Here is an 18,945-nt window from a genome sequence, read left to right on the forward strand (position 1 = left end):
CTCCATAGTTGCGGCTCGCCGGTTTCTTAGTTGTGGCATGCGAACTCTTGGTAGCAGCATGCATCTGGGATCTAGTTCCCTGAACAGGGATCGAACCTGGGCCCCCTGCATTGGGAGCGCAGAGTCTTAACCACTGCGCCACCAGGGAAGTCCCCAGTTTTGATGTTCTTAAAATTGGCAGTGGGATAGGAAAATATGTGAGTGTGCATCTTACAGAAGAGGAAACTGAGATTCGGAGAGGGTAAATAACATGCTCAAGGTCAAATAGCTAATAATTAGAGCTGGGACCCAAATTAGGTCTCTCTGACTTTAAGCCCCGCGGTGTTTAGTATTCGTTTTAGGGGATAATAAGATGAGCCTGATAGTACAGTGAACCACAGGTAGGGTAACTATTATAGGGAGGACAGTGATGGAAGCCTTGAATTGGAAAATCTCAGAGATACCTGCCAATTGATGGCAAATTGACCAGACTATTCATGATGGCTGATCTGTGTCCCTCTTTCCTGAATAATCTGATTAAACCAGATAACAGCATATACTATATTAACTGTGTTAATTAGATTAAAAATAATTGGATCACTTATTTTGGGGTAATTCGTCTTAACTCATTCTAGGTTAGTTGTAGAAAGAATCTAAGTCCCTTGAAGATCAGTGAAATACAGTGCTTTTTCTCATAAATGGCTTATTAACAAATTAGATCTTAGGATCATTAACTTCATCTGTTTTTATATTCACTTCAGTTTGAAATGATGGCATTCTGAGTTTGTTCAATTTCTAGTCGTAGGTAATGCTACATCCCTAATAATGGCAGCATCATTTGTGGAAAATTTTAATAACATGGGGTAATGCTTAGAATTTTAAGGGTTAAGAAGCACTATATAAAACCACATGTGACAACCATGTTTATATAGAGTGTGAAGGAAATTTAGCAAAAGTGGTTTTCAGTTATGTCAACCTCCTTTTCATGTCTGTATCACAGGAAATTCCTATTAATGATGGAGTAGAGCTATTGCAGATGGTCCTGAACTTTGACACCAAGGATCCCCTCATCCTGTCCTGTGTCCTCACTAATGTCTCAGCACTCTTTCCGTTTGTCACCTACAGACCAGAGTTCCTGCCCCAGGTCTTCTCTAAGGTAAACTCCCTCTCCTTTGTAAACTTTATTTTGGCATTTCTAAGCTAGTTATTTTTTGTAACTGTTCTTGTAAGTATATGAGACAAGCTAATGAACAGCTCTTTATTCATTTATCAGATATTTACTCAGTACTTAATGTGGACCGGGCACCATGCTAGTAGGAATGCCTTGTCCTTTACTACCTCTCTGTTTGGGGAGAAAGGCACATAGACAGATGCGGTACCTACGTGGCATTGCAGTTAGTAGACATGTACACTGAGATGGAAAAGAGTACCTGAAGGAGGAGGTATCAATGTGTGCTGTCAGGTTGGGAGGTGATTTGTAAGAGGAGAGGTTTTGGAGTCCAGTTGAGGTGACTAGTGAGAGGTGAAGCACCACCTGAGTGAGAATATTGGACCAGGAGGAGGGAAGGAGTAAGGCAGAGAAGGGGTGAGTTCTGTTTTGCAGGACTAGGTTTGAAGTATACATATAATATCTCAATGGAGACATCTCGTGCTAAACTGGCTATTGGAGGTTAAAGGTCTAGATTCAGAAAATTACGAGAGAAAATTAAGGCATCGCCATCATAGAAATGCCAATAGTAGAGGTGAAGCCCTAGCAAAAAGGAGTTTTATGTAGCGTTGGACATGTAGCTCAAGCAGAGAAGCCCGACAGTCACCATAATTGAGGAAGAAGCCCTCAAAGAACAAGAAACGGGATGGCCAGAGAGATGGAGAAAATGTTGTGTTACAAAGTCCAGGAGAACTTCAAAAATGTGGACTCATTTGTTGCCACAGAAATTCTTTAAGAATTGGAGAGTGTCCATTGGGTTCCTCTAGACCTTTGTCAGCGTGTTATTCCATCATAGTGGCTAGGGCAGCAGTCACATTGCATTGGGTTAAGGAGTAAGTGGGAAGTTATGAAATGGAATCAGGGAGAGTAGACCACTCAACTTTTAACAAAAAGTGGGGAGATGTGACCATGGCTGAGTTCTTGGGTGATAGCCTAGATTGTTCTGGGATTCTGTGGCCTTTATCTTCGTAAAGTGTTTGCTGGTAAAATCGTGAATCTCAAGCCTCTTGCAGTTATCCGAGAAAATGAACATCTGAAACTTTGTAATGCCAGTTGAAAACCTTTTTGTTACCGTATTGTTTGCACTTTAGGGATTTTGTTAGAAACTTCGTAAAATACTTTATGCATTTGGTACTGATGAGTGACCTTTTTTCTTCCCCTTAGCTATTTTCATCTGTCACTTTTGAAACTGTTGAGGAAAGTAAGGTAAGATCATTAATTCAGCCTACCAATTCTAACTTCTTAAGAACAAAAATGTGAATACCCAACACTTAGTGTAGATTTTTCTAATACGCAAACGGGGTTAATAAAGGCAGGAGATAGTCATATGATGGGCTGTTTTGCACTAGAGATACTCTAGGACAAACAGTCAACATGTGGATTCTTGCTAACTATAAATATCACTTGATTATACTCCCCTAGCTGTGAAAATTGTGAATTTACCTCTGAAGGAGATATTTACATGATTCTCTGCAGCATCTGTTAGTTATATTAAAAGTAGCTTTAAGTTTATCGAATATCTCTTCCCAGGCACCCAGGACCCGGGCGGTGAGGAATGTGAGGAGACATGCTTGTTCCTCCATCATCAAGATGTGTCGTGACTACCCCCAGCTCGTGCTGGTAAGCCCTGGACTCTGTTCAGGTAGCCACTGAGACATGCCGAGTTTGGGTACATTTCTCTATAAATCCACACCTAATTATACCTCCCATAAGGTTGGTCTTCCCCAACTCCAGAGTTACTCAGTGAAGTTTAGAAATGCAAATATATTGCCTCAGAATGAATTTTTCTCTTCCACATGGATGACCACGTTTTCCCTGTCAGTGTACACCTCTTTACCGTGCTATGTGTGTTGTTCTTAACCACCACTGCCAAGTGATGTGCCCAGTCTTGAGAGAAGCCAGCTGCAAACCCCAGCCTTTTTTGGAGGGTTTCTGTAAGAAGTTTAGCACTACTCCAGATAACAAATTAACCAAAGATTTCTTCTCTGAATACACAGCAGTTATTTGTGTGTGTCTGTCTGTCTCTCTCCCCATCTCCCTCCTTTTCTCTCTCTCTCTCTATAAAATATATATACATAAGTATAAATGTATAGAAAACAAACTGATCTTTGTCCATGAAGATACTGTAAAAGTTGATATAGAAATAAAAGACAGATGTTTTTCACAGTTGGAGAGTCGGAAAGCACAGTCACCCAAATACTCAAACCTAAATTGCCTTGCCTGTTCAGCCACAAGAAGAGTGTTGTAATTAAATTATTAAGTGACAGTCTTATTGGCCTGACTGTCCTGGAAGTGTCTTCATCCTCTTTTTTACCTTCCTTGAGTGACCCACCACGCCTTGAAACTCAGACCTTCACCACCTCTGGGTTTTTTTCTTTGTGAAATGCAGCCCAATTTTGACATGCTGTATAACCACGTGAAGCAGCTCCTCTCCAATGAGCTGCTCCTGACACAGATGGAGAAGTGTGCCCTCATGGAAGCCCTGGTTCTCATTAGTAACCAGTTCAAGAACTACGAGCGTCAGAAGGTGTTTCTGGAGGAGCTGATGGCACCCGTGGCCAGCATCTGGCTTTCTGAAGACATGCACAGGTAGGGGAGATCCTCTGCCCTTGACCTTGACTGCACTTGAGTACCCATTCTCTTCTAAGACTATGTCCGGGGTCGGGGTGTAAGGATATCGAGGTGTAGTGGCACTATCAGTGATAGCTGAAGGCCTCTAAAGCAGGGGTCCCCACCCCCCCGGGCCACAGACCGGTACTGGTCCGCTGCCTGTTAGCAACTGGGCTGCACAGCAGGAGGTGAGCGGCAGAGGAGAGCTTCATCACCGCTCCCCATCGCTCGCATTACCGCCTGAACCATCCCCCATACGCCCCCGACCCCGGGTCTGTGGAAAAATTGTCTTCCACGAAACCAGTCCCTGTGGTGCCAAAGAGGTGGCACCGCTGCTCTAAAAGCAGTCTTGTAAGTGAAGTGCCGAAAACATCACCTTGCTCTGCAGAGGCGTAGGAACAGAGACGAAATGACTAAGATGGATAGTGTGGGTTGGAACGCCAGAGTGAGGTCTGCTGTGGTGTCTAGTTGCAGCTTCAGCACATGTAAAGAAGTGAGAACAGCCAGTAGGGCCGTACAAAGTAGGAGCTGCACAGACACCCCTCTGCCCACATAGCCTTCTCAAGCTCGTACCCTTTTTGATTCTTAAAGTGTCACTAATAACATTTAGAAGTGGGAAGAGAAGTTAATAAATCTTCATATGACAGCTGACAATTTGATTAGATTCCTCTCACTGTAACAACTGCTCTTTGGGGGTCAAATAATCACAGCTTATTAGCTCTCGAGGAAGAAACTATCCTTGCTTAAAATCATGCTGTAACTTGTCTTTCCCCCACCAACCTTTAGAGTGCTGTCAGATGTTGATGCTTTTATTGCCTATGTGGGTGCAGATCGGACAAGCTGTGACCCAGGCCTGGAGGATCCCTGTGGCTTAAACCGTGCACGAGTGAGTAAGCCTCTCCTGGGATAGGGAGGGTGCGTAGGCCACAGGTAGGAGTAGGGTGTTGTCATTTGTCCAGGTTCTCGTAGACTTACGTTTTTTTGTGTACGAGCAAGAAATCTGGGAGTCTCCACTTCCGTTAGTGTCTCCTTTCTTTTCTTCTTTAGTCTTAAATTCTTGAGTTAGTTCTCACAGCAGAGCAGGTGGTCTTTTCTATGAAATCATTATTTTGGCTTTAAGGATCTGTAAATAGCTTGGAGGACTGAAGGTGTAATGAGGAAGTAGGTCAGAACTTGGTCAGCAGGGTGGGTTCTCCCTGCCTTTGCTCTCTGGGAAGTAAAGTCCTAAATGGTGGCCTAACTTGCAAACCTGAGATTTTCCAGTTCTTTGCTTGCTATTCAAATAAGCATTGTTCCTGGCTCCATAACGGCAAAAGTCTTATTAATTAACCTGGCAAGTAGTCAACTGGTAGAAAGTACTATGAGTGAGGATTAGGGCAAAATCTTTGAAGGCCCAAACAACTCAAAAACAAGATGAAATGTTGGCAGGGTGAATACTGTTTTGAAGTATGTCCAAGCCACCTTCTAATTGGGGTCCTGTAAGCCTCTGGAAGGATATCCTCATGAAAGGGAAGCTTTTAGAGCCTACCACTGGTCCTGAAGATGGCATTGAAAGGATCCCTTTTGGACTTGACCTTAAAGGAAGGGACAGGGATGGGGGTGGGGGGGGCGTCTTTTCCTTTTGTCCAACTTCTATGTCATCTTTGCCATAATCTTGCAAATATCTAATAGCACTTTTGTCTTTTCTTCCCCTTTTATATTTACCTTTCATTTTTATGTTTTTCTGTAGATGAGCTTTTGTGTGTATAGCATTCTGGGTGTTGTGAAACGAACTTGCTGGCCCACTGACCTAGAAGAGGCCAAAGCTGGGGGATTTGTGGTGGGTTATACACCGCCTGGAAATCCAATCTTCCGTAACCCCTGCACAGAACAGATTCTGAAACTTCTTGACAATTTGCTTGCCCTTATAAGGTGAGTCAGAATAATGGTTTTTCTCTGTTGTATTTTTGCCTTAAAAATCTCAAAAGCTTAATCTGTTTATACTTCTTCAGGTCATATGGTGGTAAATAAGAGATTAGGTCTTGTTTCGTTCTAGAGGGACTCTCCTTTTTAAAAGTAACATGGACTCTCACTTTTTTTGTTGTTGTTGTTGTTATAATTTTATTTTATTTATTTTTGGCTGCGTTGGGTCTTCGTTTCTGTGCGCGGGCTTTCTCTAGTTGTGGCAAGCGGGGGCTACTCTTCGTTGCGGTGCGCAGGCTTCTCATTGCGGTGGCTTCTTGTTGCAGAGCATGGGCTCTAGGTGCACAGGCTTCAGTAGTTGTGGCTCACAGACTCTAGAGCATGGGCTCAGTAGTTGTGGCACATTGGCTTAGTTGCTTAGTGGGATATTCCCAGACAGGGCTCGAACCCGAGCCAATGTCCCCTGCATTGGCAGGCGGATTCTTAACCACTGTGCCACCAGGGAAGCACCGGCTCTCACTTTTATAAGTCTTGCATCCCAAGTGAGCACGTGGGGGCTAATCTCAAAATGGCTTTTCTCATTTTGAGCCTCCTCTGTGTTCTTTTACTTCTTTATACTTCATTTCTACTTTTTACTTTGTTTCATTTGGTCTAAAGTTTTGCCACTAAAGGAATTGTTCATTGGGAGCAGGGCAGTTGCTTTCTGTAGTGGTGCTTTTCTGGGTCAGGTATTCAGACGAGCTAATCTGAATTTATCGGTAGTGACTGTGTTCTCAAATGGACCAAACATCCAGTGGCTGAACATGCCAAAGGAAGGCATGATACGTGCTGCACATCAGAGTCCTAGGTTTTAACTTCTCAAAGCTGAGTCCTCAGACCAGCAGCATCAGCAGTCACCTGAGAGCTTGTTTAAAATGCAGTATTAGGGCTTCACCCCAGACATACTAAATTGGAATCTGCATTTTAACAAGATCCCCAGGTTGTTTGTGTGCACATTAAAGGTTCAGAACCACTGTTATACATCACATGAGCTAATATAATCAAGCGGAAGTAGGCCAAGTCTAGGCTTGTTGGTTACTCACTATATGTTTGATGATTCAGGGATAGATGCTGTCTACAGTGAAAGAAAGCCTTTGGAGAGAATCAGTTTTTTACTGGCCAAAGCAAAATTTGATTGCTTTTTACATCTCCTAGTGTTTCTGAGTTCAGGTTAGAGCTCTGCTCCACTGTTTTTTGGCCTCTTACCCAGGGTGTTAGAGCGGAGTCTCAACTGAGTAAACCAAATTTACTCAACGTAAGTAAATCAAATTGCTCATGTCTCAGGGGTGCTCTGCTGACAACAGACACCCTGGACCATACGCTTAAGAATCCAAGGTTTTAAGTTAATGTTGACCAAATTGGAGGGCTGGAGTGTCTGAACAAGTTGTCATTGTGGACATGTCTATGGAAATAGACAATACTTTGCTCTGATTTCAAAAGGAGGAAAAAGATTTGAAAAAGAAGTATGGGTTACATGTTGAGAGGGTAGTAAAATATTTAGTCAAGGAAAAGTTTGTCTCCATATTGATGTTTTTAAGACCAAAAGGATCTTCTGTAGTTTAGAGAAATGTGAAAGCGATGAAGTCAGATAGCAACAGACTCACTGACTTTTTAGGCCTGTGGCCAGAGTCCCTGTGGTGGGAACCTAGACCTGGAAACAAGGTTCATCCCTGGTTAGGTGAGGAGACAAGAGATTGTCATCTTGATATTTTCCTAAGAGTACAACACTTTTGGAAAATCCCAGAGTCAATCGAAAGGTATTTTGAAAAATGCTGACCGTAGTTAATGGAGTAGTTAGATTCCCTGAGTAGTGTGCAGCTGGAGCTGTTAGAGTTTTGTCTGGTTTTCGTAGTAAGTTTTATCTTGAAGTATAGTGTTAGGGGTACAAATATACATAAGAAAAGGACACAAATTGTGAGTGCAGGCAGATGAATTTTGACAAAGTGGACACCTCCATGCAATCAGCATCCAGGTCAAGAAACGACCTTGCCAGCACGTCTTTTCAGTCCTGCGCGCCCCCCAAGGGTAACCACTATTCTAACTTACCTTCCCAGCGCCTCTTTTCAGTCCTGCGCGCCCCTCAGGGGTAACCACTCTTCTAACTTTAACATTTTGCCTGGTTTTTTGAGCTTTAATAAATGGAGTCAAAAGCATGCACTCTTTTGTGCCTTGGCTCCTCTTGTGTAATATTATGTTTGTGAGCTCATCCGTGTTATTGCATGTAGTTGTGGCTTGTTCATTCTCATTGGTGGGATGGTATTCCATTGTGTGAGTATGCTGTAACTCATTTATCCATTTAGTGTTGATGGACTTTTGGTAGTTTCCAGCATTTTTTTATCACTACGAGTGCTGCTGTTAACATTCTTACAAATGTTTTTTGGTGTATGCATAATTTCTGTTGGGTAGGAGCAGAATCCTACATGTAGGAGTAGAATTCCTGTTTATAAGGTATGCATATTTTCAGTTTTCATAGATAGAATCAAATAGTTTTCTAAAGTGGTGTACTAGTTTACATTCCTACCACTTTGTGTATTAGCCCCTTGTTATAAAACTCCTGTTTTAACTCCTTGTCAAACAAAGTCTGATAATCGAAGGTGTTAGAGCTGTACTGTCTAGTATGGTAGCCACTAGCCACATGTGGCTGGCTACTGAGCGCTTGAAATATGGCTAGTCTGAATTGAGGTAAACTGTAGGTGTAAAACACACACTATATTTTGAAAACTTAATACAAAAAATGTAAAAATATCTCTAATTTTTATATTGCTAACATATTGAAATGATTTTTTGATGTGTTGGGTTAAATAAAAAGATAATTTAACCTGTTTCTTTTCACTTTTTAAGTTTGGCTGGTTAGAAAATTTTAAATGGCTTATGTGGCTTACATTTTATTTCTATTGCACGGTGTGTTCTTAGTGGGTTAGGGTGGAAGATAGTTGTGGGGAGCAGAATTCTCTGGTTCTCAGAAGGTTCATTATTATCATTCATTATCTGTTTAGAATAACACCTTTTCTGTTAACTTAAAGTTTGTTACATTGTTTCCAGATATCTTCTATATGTTTTATTGGAATCTTTGTATGTGGGAAGTCTTGTTTAGCATAGCGATTATACTTTTTTTTTTGGTTTGATATATGTATATATTGTGAAATGATTACCACAGTAGGTTTAGTTAACACCCATCAGGTCACATAGTTACACATATTTTTTCTTGTGATGAGAACTTTTAAGATCTCTCTTAGCAACTTTCAAATACACAATACAGTATTAACTATAGTCAGTGTGCTGTATATATTACATCTCCAGAACTTACTTACCTTTTTAACTGAAGTCTGTACCTTTGACCACCTTCGCCCATTTCCCCCACCCTCATCTCCCTCCTCGGGCAACCATCAAACTGTTCTGTTTCTATGAGTTTGTTTTTTTTGATTCAACGTACAAGTAAGATCATACTGTATTTGTCTTTCAGTGTCTGATGTGTTTCACTTAGCATAATGCCCTCAAGGTCCATCACATTATCACAAATAGCAAGATTTTCTCCTCTGTTATGGCTGAATAATATATACCTGTGTGTATGGCAATTACACTCTTAGTTTGTGATACTAAGAATATTTCAGATAGGTACAGACTGCAGAACTTAAAACTTTTATCACTTGATTGTCTTTTTCTTTGCCAATGCAATAACTAGTTCCTCTTAATGTGGAATCATAGTGCTCTAACTTGCAAGTGTGTCAGGAAAGGTGATATTTCAGGAACCTGAATGTTACTAGGGCTTGTAGGACTCCCTGGAGCCATAGATACGAGAGCAGTATGTACTGAGTCCTTCCATTACTTGTGAGTTACAGGTGCAGCCACCATGGTGCCACCTCCTTGGCGAAGGGGAGGAGGAGGAGAGGAGACTATACAGAATACAAGATTTTGTTGTACCATCAGGGACATTTGACATATGATGTGTTATATTTTTTAAATTATATCTTGGGATCACAGTCACACTTAATTAAAGAATAAAAATAAAAAACATCTCATCGGTTCCCCATCAAATTTAAGACTATGAATTTCTTTTCAAGAAGAACTGATTTGGGGTTTCCCTGATGATGCAGTGGATAAGAATCTGCCTGCCAGTGCAGAGGACACGGGTTCGATCCCTGGTCCGGGAAGATCCCACATGCTGCGGAGCAACTAAGCCTGTGCACCACAACTACTGAGCCTGAGCTCTAGAGCCCGTGAGCCACAACTACTGAAGCCTGCGTGCCTAGAGCCCGTGCTGCACAACAAGAGAGGCCACCGCAATGAGAAGCCCGCTCACCACAATGAAGAGTAGCCCCCGCTCGCAGCAACTAGATGAATCCTGCATGCAGCAACGAAGACCCAACACAGCCAGTAAATAAATAAATAAATAAATAGGAAAAAAGCTCTATTTTTTAAAAAAAGGACTGATTTTATCAGAGATCATTTCATAGTATTAGACATGTTCCCAAACAACCGAGAAAAACTTAATTCAGAAACTAAAAAGTTGGCAAATTGCAGTTTTTAAAAGTAAATGGCACCACTTACCAACCCTTGAGCTCCACACAGCAGGAGGTAAGGGCTAAGGCAGAGTTATGGATAGCCTCACAGAATACAAGCAGATTGAATCCAACAGCATGTTATAAGGATTATACACTATGACCAAGTGGGATTTATCTCAAGGATATAAGAGTGGTTCAACATACAAAAATAAATCAGCATAGTACACCGTATTAATAGAACAAAGGAAAAAAACCCACTTCACCATCTTAATTGACACAGAAAAAGCATTTGACAGAATCCAGCACCCTCTCATGATAAAAACACTCAGCAAACTAGGACTAGAAGGGAGTTCAAAAACTACTCCTGCTAATAAATAAATTCAACGAAGTTATAGGATACAAGATCATCATACAAAAATCAGTTGTGTTCTTATACACCAGCAATGAATGATCCCAAAAGGAAATTAAGAAAATAATTCCATATACAATAGCATTCAAAAGAATAAAGTACCCAGGAATAAATTTAACCAAGGATATGAAAGACTTATACACTGAAAACTAAAAAACACTCTGGAATTAAAGATGACCTAAATGAAAAGGCATCCTGTATTCATGAATTGAAAGACTTACGTTCGTTAAGATGGAAACATTACTCAAAGCAGTCTACAGATTGAATGCAGCCCCTGTTAAAATTCCAACAGTGGGGATTCCCTAGTGGTCCAGTGGTTAGGATTCCAAGCGTTTCCACTGCAGGGGGCACAGGTTCAATCCATGGTCAGGGAACTAAGATCCCTCATGCTGTGCAGCACAGCAGATACATACATACATACGTACATACATTTAAAAAAAACAATTTCCAACAGTGTTTTTTGCACAAAGCTTATCCTCAGATTCATATGGAATTGCAAGGGGCCCCTAAACAGTCTTGAAAAAGAAAGTTGGGAGACTCAAACTCCTTTTCAGAACTTAATGCAAAGCTACAGAAATCAAAATAGTTTGGTACTGAGAAGGATAGACATATAGAAAAAGATAATCTAATCGAAATAGGCAAAAGGCTTGAATAGATATACAAATGGCCAACAAGGCCATGAAAAGATGCTCAACATCTATAGTCATTAGGGAAATGCAAATCAAAACCATAATGAGATACCACTTCATACCCAATAGGATGGTTACAGTAAAAAATGTTGAGGTAGCTTCAAGATGGCAGAGGAGGGCTTCCCTGGTGGCGCAGTGGTTGAGAGTCCGCCTGCCGATGCAGGGGACATGGGTTCGTGCCCCGGTCTGGGAAGATCCCACATGCTGCGGAGTGGCTAGACCTGTGAGCCATGGCCGCTGAGCCTGCACGTCCGGAGCCTGTGCTCCGCAACGGGAGAGGCCACGGCAGTGAGAGGCCCGCGTACCACGAAAAAAAAAAAATAGTGCATGAAAACACATCAGCAAATTTGATGGCAAATCTAAGAAAATGCAGACAAAAACAAGGTACAAATAAAGAATGAGTCTTAAAAAAAAAAAAAAAAAAGATGGCAGAGGAGTAAGACGTGGAGATCGCCTTCCTCCCCACAAATATATAAAAAATACATTGACATGAGGAACAGCTCCTACAGAACACCTACTGAACGCTAGCAGAAGACCTCAGACTTTCCAAAAGGCAGGAAACTCCCCACGTACCTGACCATGTGGGTGACAGGGTCTTGGTGCTCTGGCCAGGTGTCAGGCCTGAGTCTCTGAGGTGGGAGAGCTGAGTTCAGGACATTGGTCCACCAGAGACCTCCCGGCCCCACGTAATATTAAATGGCAAAAGCTCTCTCAGAGATCTCCGTCTAAACGCGAAGACCCAGCTCCACTCAACGACCAGCAAGCTACAGTGCTGGACACCTTATGCCAAACAACTAGCAAGACAGGAACACCACCCCACCCATTAGCAGAGAGGCTACCTAAAATCATAAGTTCACAGCACCCCAAAATACACCACCAAATGTGGTCCTGCCCACCAGAAAGACAAGATCCAGCCTCATCCACCAGAAAATAGGCACCAGTCCCCTCCACCAGGAACCCTACACAACCCACTGAACCAACCTGAGCCACTGGGGGCAGACACCAAAAACAACGGGAACTACGAACCTGCAGCCTGCAAAAAGGAGACCCCAAACACAGTAAGTTAAGCAAAATGAGAAGACAGAGAAATACACAGCAGATGAAGGAGCAAGGTAAAAACGCACCAGGCCAAACAAGTGAAGAGGAAATAGGCAGTCTACCTGAAAAAGAATTCAGAGTAATAAGTAAAGATGATCCAAAATCTTGGAAATAGAATGGAGAAAATACAAGAAACGCTTAACAAGGGCCTAGAAGAAGTAAAGAGCAAACAAACAATGATGAACAACACAGTAAACGAGATATAAAATTCTCTAGAAGGAATCAATAGCAGAATAACTGAGGCAGAAGAACGGATAAGTGACCTGGAAGATAAAATAGTGGAAATAACTACCACAGGGCAGAATAAAGAAAAAAGAATGAAAAGAATTGAGGGCAGTCTCAGAGACCTCTGGGACAACATTAAACGCACCAACATTTGAATTATAGGGGTCCCAGAAGAAGAAGAGGAAAAAAAAAGGGACTGAGAAAATATTTGAGGAAGTTGTAGTTGAAAACTTCCCTAATACGGGAAAGGATATAGTCAATCAAGTTCAGGAAGCACAGAGTGTCCCATACAGGATAAATCCAAGGAGAAACTCACCAAGACACATATTAATCAAACTATCAAAAATTAAATACAGAGAAAAAATATTGAAAGCAGCAAGGGAAAAGCAACAAGTAACATACAAGGGAATCCCCATAAGGTTAACAGCTGATCTTTCAGCAGAAACTCTGCAAGCCAGAAGGGACTGGCAGGACATATTTAAAGTGATTAAAGAGAAAAACCTACAACCAACATTACTCTACACAGCAAGGATCTCATTGAGATTCGACGGAGAAATTAAAACCTTTACAGACAAGCAAAAGCTAAGAGAATTCAGCACCACCAAACCAGCTTTACAACAAATGCTAAAGGAACTTCTCTAGGCAAGAAACACAAGAGAAGGAAGACACCATCAATAACAAACCCAAAACAATTAAGAAAATGGTAATAGGAACACACATATCGATAACTGCCTTAAATGTAAATGGATTAAATGCTCCAACCAAAAGACATAGACTGGCTGAATGGATACAAAAACAAGACCTGTATATATGCTGTCTACGAGAGACCCACTTCAGACCTAGGGACACATACAGACTGAAAGTGAGGGGATGGAAAAAGATAACTCCATGCAAATTGAAATCAATAGAAAGCTGGAGTAGCAATTCTCGTATCAGACAAAATAGACTTTGTGGTCTATTTACAATATTGTGTTGGTTTCAAAATAGTTACAATATTGTGTTAGTTTCAAAATAGACTTTGCTGAGCCCCAGCAATCAGAGAAGAAAAAGAAAGGAATCCAAATCGGAAAAGAAGAAGTAAAACTGTCACTGTTTGCATTTGACATGATACTACACATAGAGAATCCCAAAGATGCTACCAGAAAACTACTAGAGCTAATCAATGGATTGGGTGAAGTAGCAGGGTATAAAATTAATGCACAGAAATCTCTTGCATTCCTGTACACTAATGATGAAAAATCTGAAGGAGAAATTAAGGAAACACTCCCATTTACCATTGCAACAAAAAGAATAAAATACCTAGGAATAAACCTACCTGAGGAGACAAAAGACCTGTATGCAGAAAACTATAAGACACTGGTGAAAGAAATTAAAGATGATACAGACAGATGGAGAGATGTACCATGTTCTTGGATTGGAAGAATCAACATTGTGAAAATGACTGTAGTACCCAAAGCAATCTACAGATTCAATGCAATCCCTATCAAACTACCAATGGCATTTTTCACAGAACTAGAATAAAAAATTTCACAATTTGTATGGAAACACAAAAGACCCCGAATAGCCATAGCAATCTTGAGAAAGAAAAACGGAGCTGGAGGAATCAGTCTCCCTGCCTTCAAACTATACTACAAAGCTACAGTAATCAAGACAGTATGGTACTGACACAAAACAGAAATTAGATCAATGGAACAGGATAGAAAGCCCAGAGATAAACCCACACACATATGGTCACCTTATCTTTGATAAAGGAGGCAAGAATATACAATGGAGAAAAGACAGCCTCTTCAATAAGTGGTGCTGGGAAAACTGGACAGCTACATGTAAAAGAATGAAATTAGAACACTCCCTAACACCATACACAAAAATAAACTCAAATGGATTAAAGACCTAAATGTAAGGCTAGACACTATAAAACTCTTAGAGGAAAACATAGGCAGAACACTCTGTGACATACATCACAGCAAGATCCTTTTTGACCCACCTCCTAGAGAAATGGAAATAAAAACAAAAATAAACAAGTGGGACCTAATGAAATCTAAAAGCTTTTGCACAGCAAAGGAAACCATAAACGAGACAAAAAGACAACCCTCAGAATGGGAGAAAGTATTTTCAAACAAAGCAACTGACAAAGGATTAATCTCCAAAATATACAGGCAAGTCATGCAGCTTAATATCAAAAAAACAAAGAATCCAAAAATGGGCAGAAGACCTAAATAAGACATTTCTCCAAAGAAGATATACAGATTGCCAACAAACACATGAAAGGATGGTCAACATTACTAATCATTAGAGAAATGCAAATCAAAACTACAATGAGGTATCACCTCACACCAGTCAGAATGGCCATCATCAAAAAATCTACAAACAATAAATGCTGGAGAGGGTGTGGAGAAAAGGGAACCCTCTTGCACTGCTGGTGGGAATGTAAATTGATACAGCCACTATGGAGAACAGTATGGAGGTTCCTTAAAAACCTAAAAATAGAACTACCGTATGACCCAGCAATCCCACTACTGGGCATATACCCTGAGAAAACCGTAATTCAAAAAGAGTCATGTACCACAGTGTTCATTGCAGCTCTATTTACAATAGCCAAGACATGGAAGCAACCTAAATGTCCATCGACAGATGAATGGATAAAGAAGATGTGGCACGAATATACAATGGAATATTACTCAGCCATAAAATGAAATGGAGTTTCTTGTAGTGAGGTGAATGGACCTAGAGTCTGTCATACAGAGTGAAGTAAGTCAGAAAGAGAAAAACAAATACAATATGCTAACACATATGGAATCTAAAAAAAAAAAAAAAAGTGGTTCTGATGAACCTAGGGGCAGGACAGGAATAAAGACACAGAGGTAGAGAATGGACTTGAGGACATGGGTAAGGGTAAGGGTAAGCTGGGATTAAGTGAGAGAGTGGCATGGACATATATACACTACCAAATGTAAAACAGATAGCTAGTGGGAAGCAGCCACATAGCACAGGGAGATCAGCTCGGTGCTTTGTGTCCACCTAGAGGGGTGGGATAGGGAGGGTGGGAGGGAGACGCAAGAGGGAGGAGTTATGGGGATGTATGTATAACTGATTCACTTTGTTATACAACAGAAACTAACACAATATTGTAAAGCAGTTATACTCCAATAAAGATGTTAAAAAAAGATATTATACATTAAAAAAATAATGTTGAAAAAAGAAAGTAATAGGTGTTAGCAAGGGTGTGGAGAAATTGGAACTCTTGTACACTGTTGGTAGGAATGTAAAATGGTACAGCCACTCTGGAAAACAGTTTGGCGGTTCCTCAAAAAATTAAAAATAGTGGGAATTCCCTGGTGGTCCAGTGGTTAGGACTCCGTGCTTCCACTGCAGGGGGCCCGGATTCTATCCCTGGTTGAGGAGCTAAGATCCTGCACGCCGTGCAGCACGGCCAAAAGCATAAAAATAAATTTAAAAATTAGAATTACCATGTTAAGCAGCAAGTCCAGCTTGAGGTATATACTCAAAAGAATTGAAAGTGGGTCTTAAAGAGGTATTTATACACCTGTGTTCATGGCGGCATTACTCACAATAGCTAAAACGTGGAAGCAACCAGTGTCCATCAGTGGATGAATGGATAAGCAAAATGTGGTCTATACAAACAGTGGAATATCATTCAGCCTTAAAAAGGAAGGAATTTCTGCAACATACTACAACATGGGTGAACCCTGACTATGCTAAGTGGAATAATCCAGTCATAAAAAGGCAGCTTAAACGTGGGTACTAATGAATGCACATGGTTAGACTTAAAAAACATTATTGAGGGTTTTTTAAAAATAAGCATGGTCTAAAATGATCTTTTCATTGTTCATCTTAAATATTTAATCTTGCTGGTCCATGTTCTGTAATTTTCTATACATTTGAAATGTTTTATAGTTAACTTTTAAAAGAGAAATAGGTAGTTATGCCCTCTGGCTATAGATTGTTCCGTGGTGCCATTGCTGTGGAAGGCAGGTAGATCAGGTCTGTAGTCTTACAAAGGTAAGTCATTTTGGTGGGGAAGAGATGCTCATGCTGGGAATTGCAAATGTGCCTCTAGGAGACTAAACAGCTGCCAGAGCATTGTTGGGTCCATGCTCTTGATTCAGAGACAAAACATCCTAAAAATGGGGGCATGTTACTACCTGCTCTGTGTTCCTGCCTGTGAACCATGATGCCTCTGACATTTCATCCTCTATCACGGGCAGTCAGAAAACTGGGAGTGCCTTGGCATTGTCTCAGGTTTGAAAGAATTTTGCTTTCCAGCTTTAGACTGTGATGTTGTCCGGCTCTCTCAGAATTCAGTTCTTGTGGTTGATTGCTATTAGGTGTTGTATACTGTACAAATAAACTTAATAGCATCAAGTCTATCCCCTCCTCCAGGGAAACGTTTAAATTCCCCTGCCAAGAGTAGTGTTGACAGAGAGGTATCTATGTGGAAATGTAGTATCACTGAATTACAAGATGGAAACCCACTCTTTCCTTCTCCAGCAGACTAAGAAAAGTTCACGTAGCATTCCTATTTTTTTCAGAACTCACAATACTTTATATGCACCAGAAATGCTAGCCAAAATGGCAGAACCTTTTACGAGGGTTCTAGATATGCTTGAAGTGGAAAAATCTGCTATTTTAGGTAAGAAATGTAACCTTTTTTTTTTTTCTTGAAGTTTTCTTGTATGCCTTTATATTTCTATACCTTACCTCTAATGCAGCTTCAGTGTGCCTTGTGTCACCTTCTCCTCACCTGGCACTACCTTGACCACCTGTTTGTTCAGAAATGCATGTATGGAGTTCCTACAGGCTCTCTAGGAACAAGTTTGTTTACTTCATTATCTTATCATGCAGAGAAGGTCTTCAGAAGCGCACACACCCCATGTTAACCCACTCCTTCACTTCAGCTGCCAGCTGGTAGTATGTGTTAGAGCCTTTAGATTATGAATAAACCATGCTTTTTGACCTGAAGGATATTAGCGTACTTTCCTGCCTTTTGTGTATGGGGGGGAAAGTATTCAAACAATTAAGCTTAAATAGGTTTAATCAGTAAAATATTATGTATGTTATCACTTTTTTAAGGAATAGTTTCTGAGCCAAGTTTCCCAGTTTTTACCTTGATCAGAATGTTGCTTTAACTCATTTCTCCCATTAGCAAATAACTTCACGATCATAACTGTGATACGTGCTGTGAAGGCAAGTGACTGTGGGAGTGTTTATTGGGAGACCTGACCCAGTCTTGGAGTGGAGTCACAAGACTGCCTCCCAGTGGAGACTTGAAGGATGAACAGGGACCAGCCAGGCTGGGGGCAAAAGGAGATGCTGAGCATTCTAGGCAGACAGAATGGCAGGTGCAAGATTCCGAGGCATGCAGCAAAGAGCTTGATATGTCCAGGGAATAGGAAGGTGACTTGTGTGGCTGGAACACAGAGGGCAAGGCAGTTGGTTAGAAGTTAGAGCTAGAGGACTTCCCTGGTGGTGCAGCGGTTAAGAATCCGCCTGCCAATGCAGGGGACACAGGTTCGAGCCCTGGTCTGGGAAGATCCCACATGCCGCAGAGCAACGAAGCCCATGCACCACAACTACTGAGCCTGCACAGCACAACTACTGAGGCTGCGTGCCACAACAACTGAAGCCCGCACACCTAGAGCCTGTGCTCTACAACAAGAGAAGCCACAGCAACAAGAAGCCCGCGCACCACAAAGAGCAGCACCCGCTCACTGCAACTAGAGAAAGCCCGCGCGCAGCAACGAAGACCCAGCGCAGCCAAAAATAAAAAATAAATAAGTAAATAAATTTATTAAAAAAAAAAAAAAGAAGAAGAAGTTAGAGCTAGAGACACCAGAGATGTCTAAACCTTGTGCCTATCTCTGGATAGGCTGGCTTACCATCACAACCCTGACAGTGTGTTTTTGCCCCGGCTATCACCTCTGCCTGGGCCTGGCCATGGTTAAGCAATCTAGTGAGCATGCCTCAGCTATGACTTAATGAAAAGAAGACTGTTAGCTTGTCTTTCCAGGGCCCGTGGCCATCTCTCTTGGCCTAAATGGTCCTGGGCCATTTCCTTTGGCACCACTACACTTAAGCTCCCTTTTGGAGACACCAGTAAAAATGAAACGTCCAAAAAATGTCTTGTTATTAATATAAAAATCAGGTGTTGCTTCACCACCTGTTACCCTCCTGCCCCCCTTCAGTTATTCGTATTAAGCCAGGAACTGCTGCTATAGAAATGTATGACCAACCAAAATATACTAGAATGGACAAACAGTTCCTTCT

General features: G+C 41.3%; 1 protein-coding gene across 8 annotated transcripts in view; it reads left to right on the forward strand.

Moving 5' to 3' along the window:
• XPO5 (exportin 5) overlaps positions 1–18,945 on the forward strand; it is a 45,992-nt gene that overhangs the window by 18,924 nt on the left and 8,123 nt on the right. For all 8 annotated transcript variants that reach the window (XR_012334445.1, XR_002179319.3, XM_019949722.3 and 5 more), the window contains 7 exons: positions 980–1,135; positions 2,351–2,392; positions 2,717–2,806; positions 3,576–3,775; positions 4,583–4,682; positions 5,526–5,707; positions 17,211–17,311. Coding sequence is in view for 6 of the 8 variants with exons in the window: in XM_019949722.3 (XP_019805281.1) it covers positions 980–1,135; positions 2,351–2,392; positions 2,717–2,806; positions 3,576–3,775; positions 4,583–4,682; positions 5,526–5,707; positions 17,211–17,311 (871 nt within the window). In the remaining 2 variants the exon portion in view is untranslated. The remainder of the gene's footprint in view (positions 1–979; positions 1,136–2,350; positions 2,393–2,716; positions 2,807–3,575; positions 3,776–4,582; positions 4,683–5,525; positions 5,708–17,210; positions 17,312–18,945) is intronic.

This window comes from Tursiops truncatus, chromosome 10 (genome assembly GCF_011762595.2).
Source record: "Tursiops truncatus isolate mTurTru1 chromosome 10, mTurTru1.mat.Y, whole genome shotgun sequence".
NCBI classification, from domain to species: domain Eukaryota; kingdom Metazoa; phylum Chordata; class Mammalia; order Artiodactyla; family Delphinidae; genus Tursiops; species Tursiops truncatus.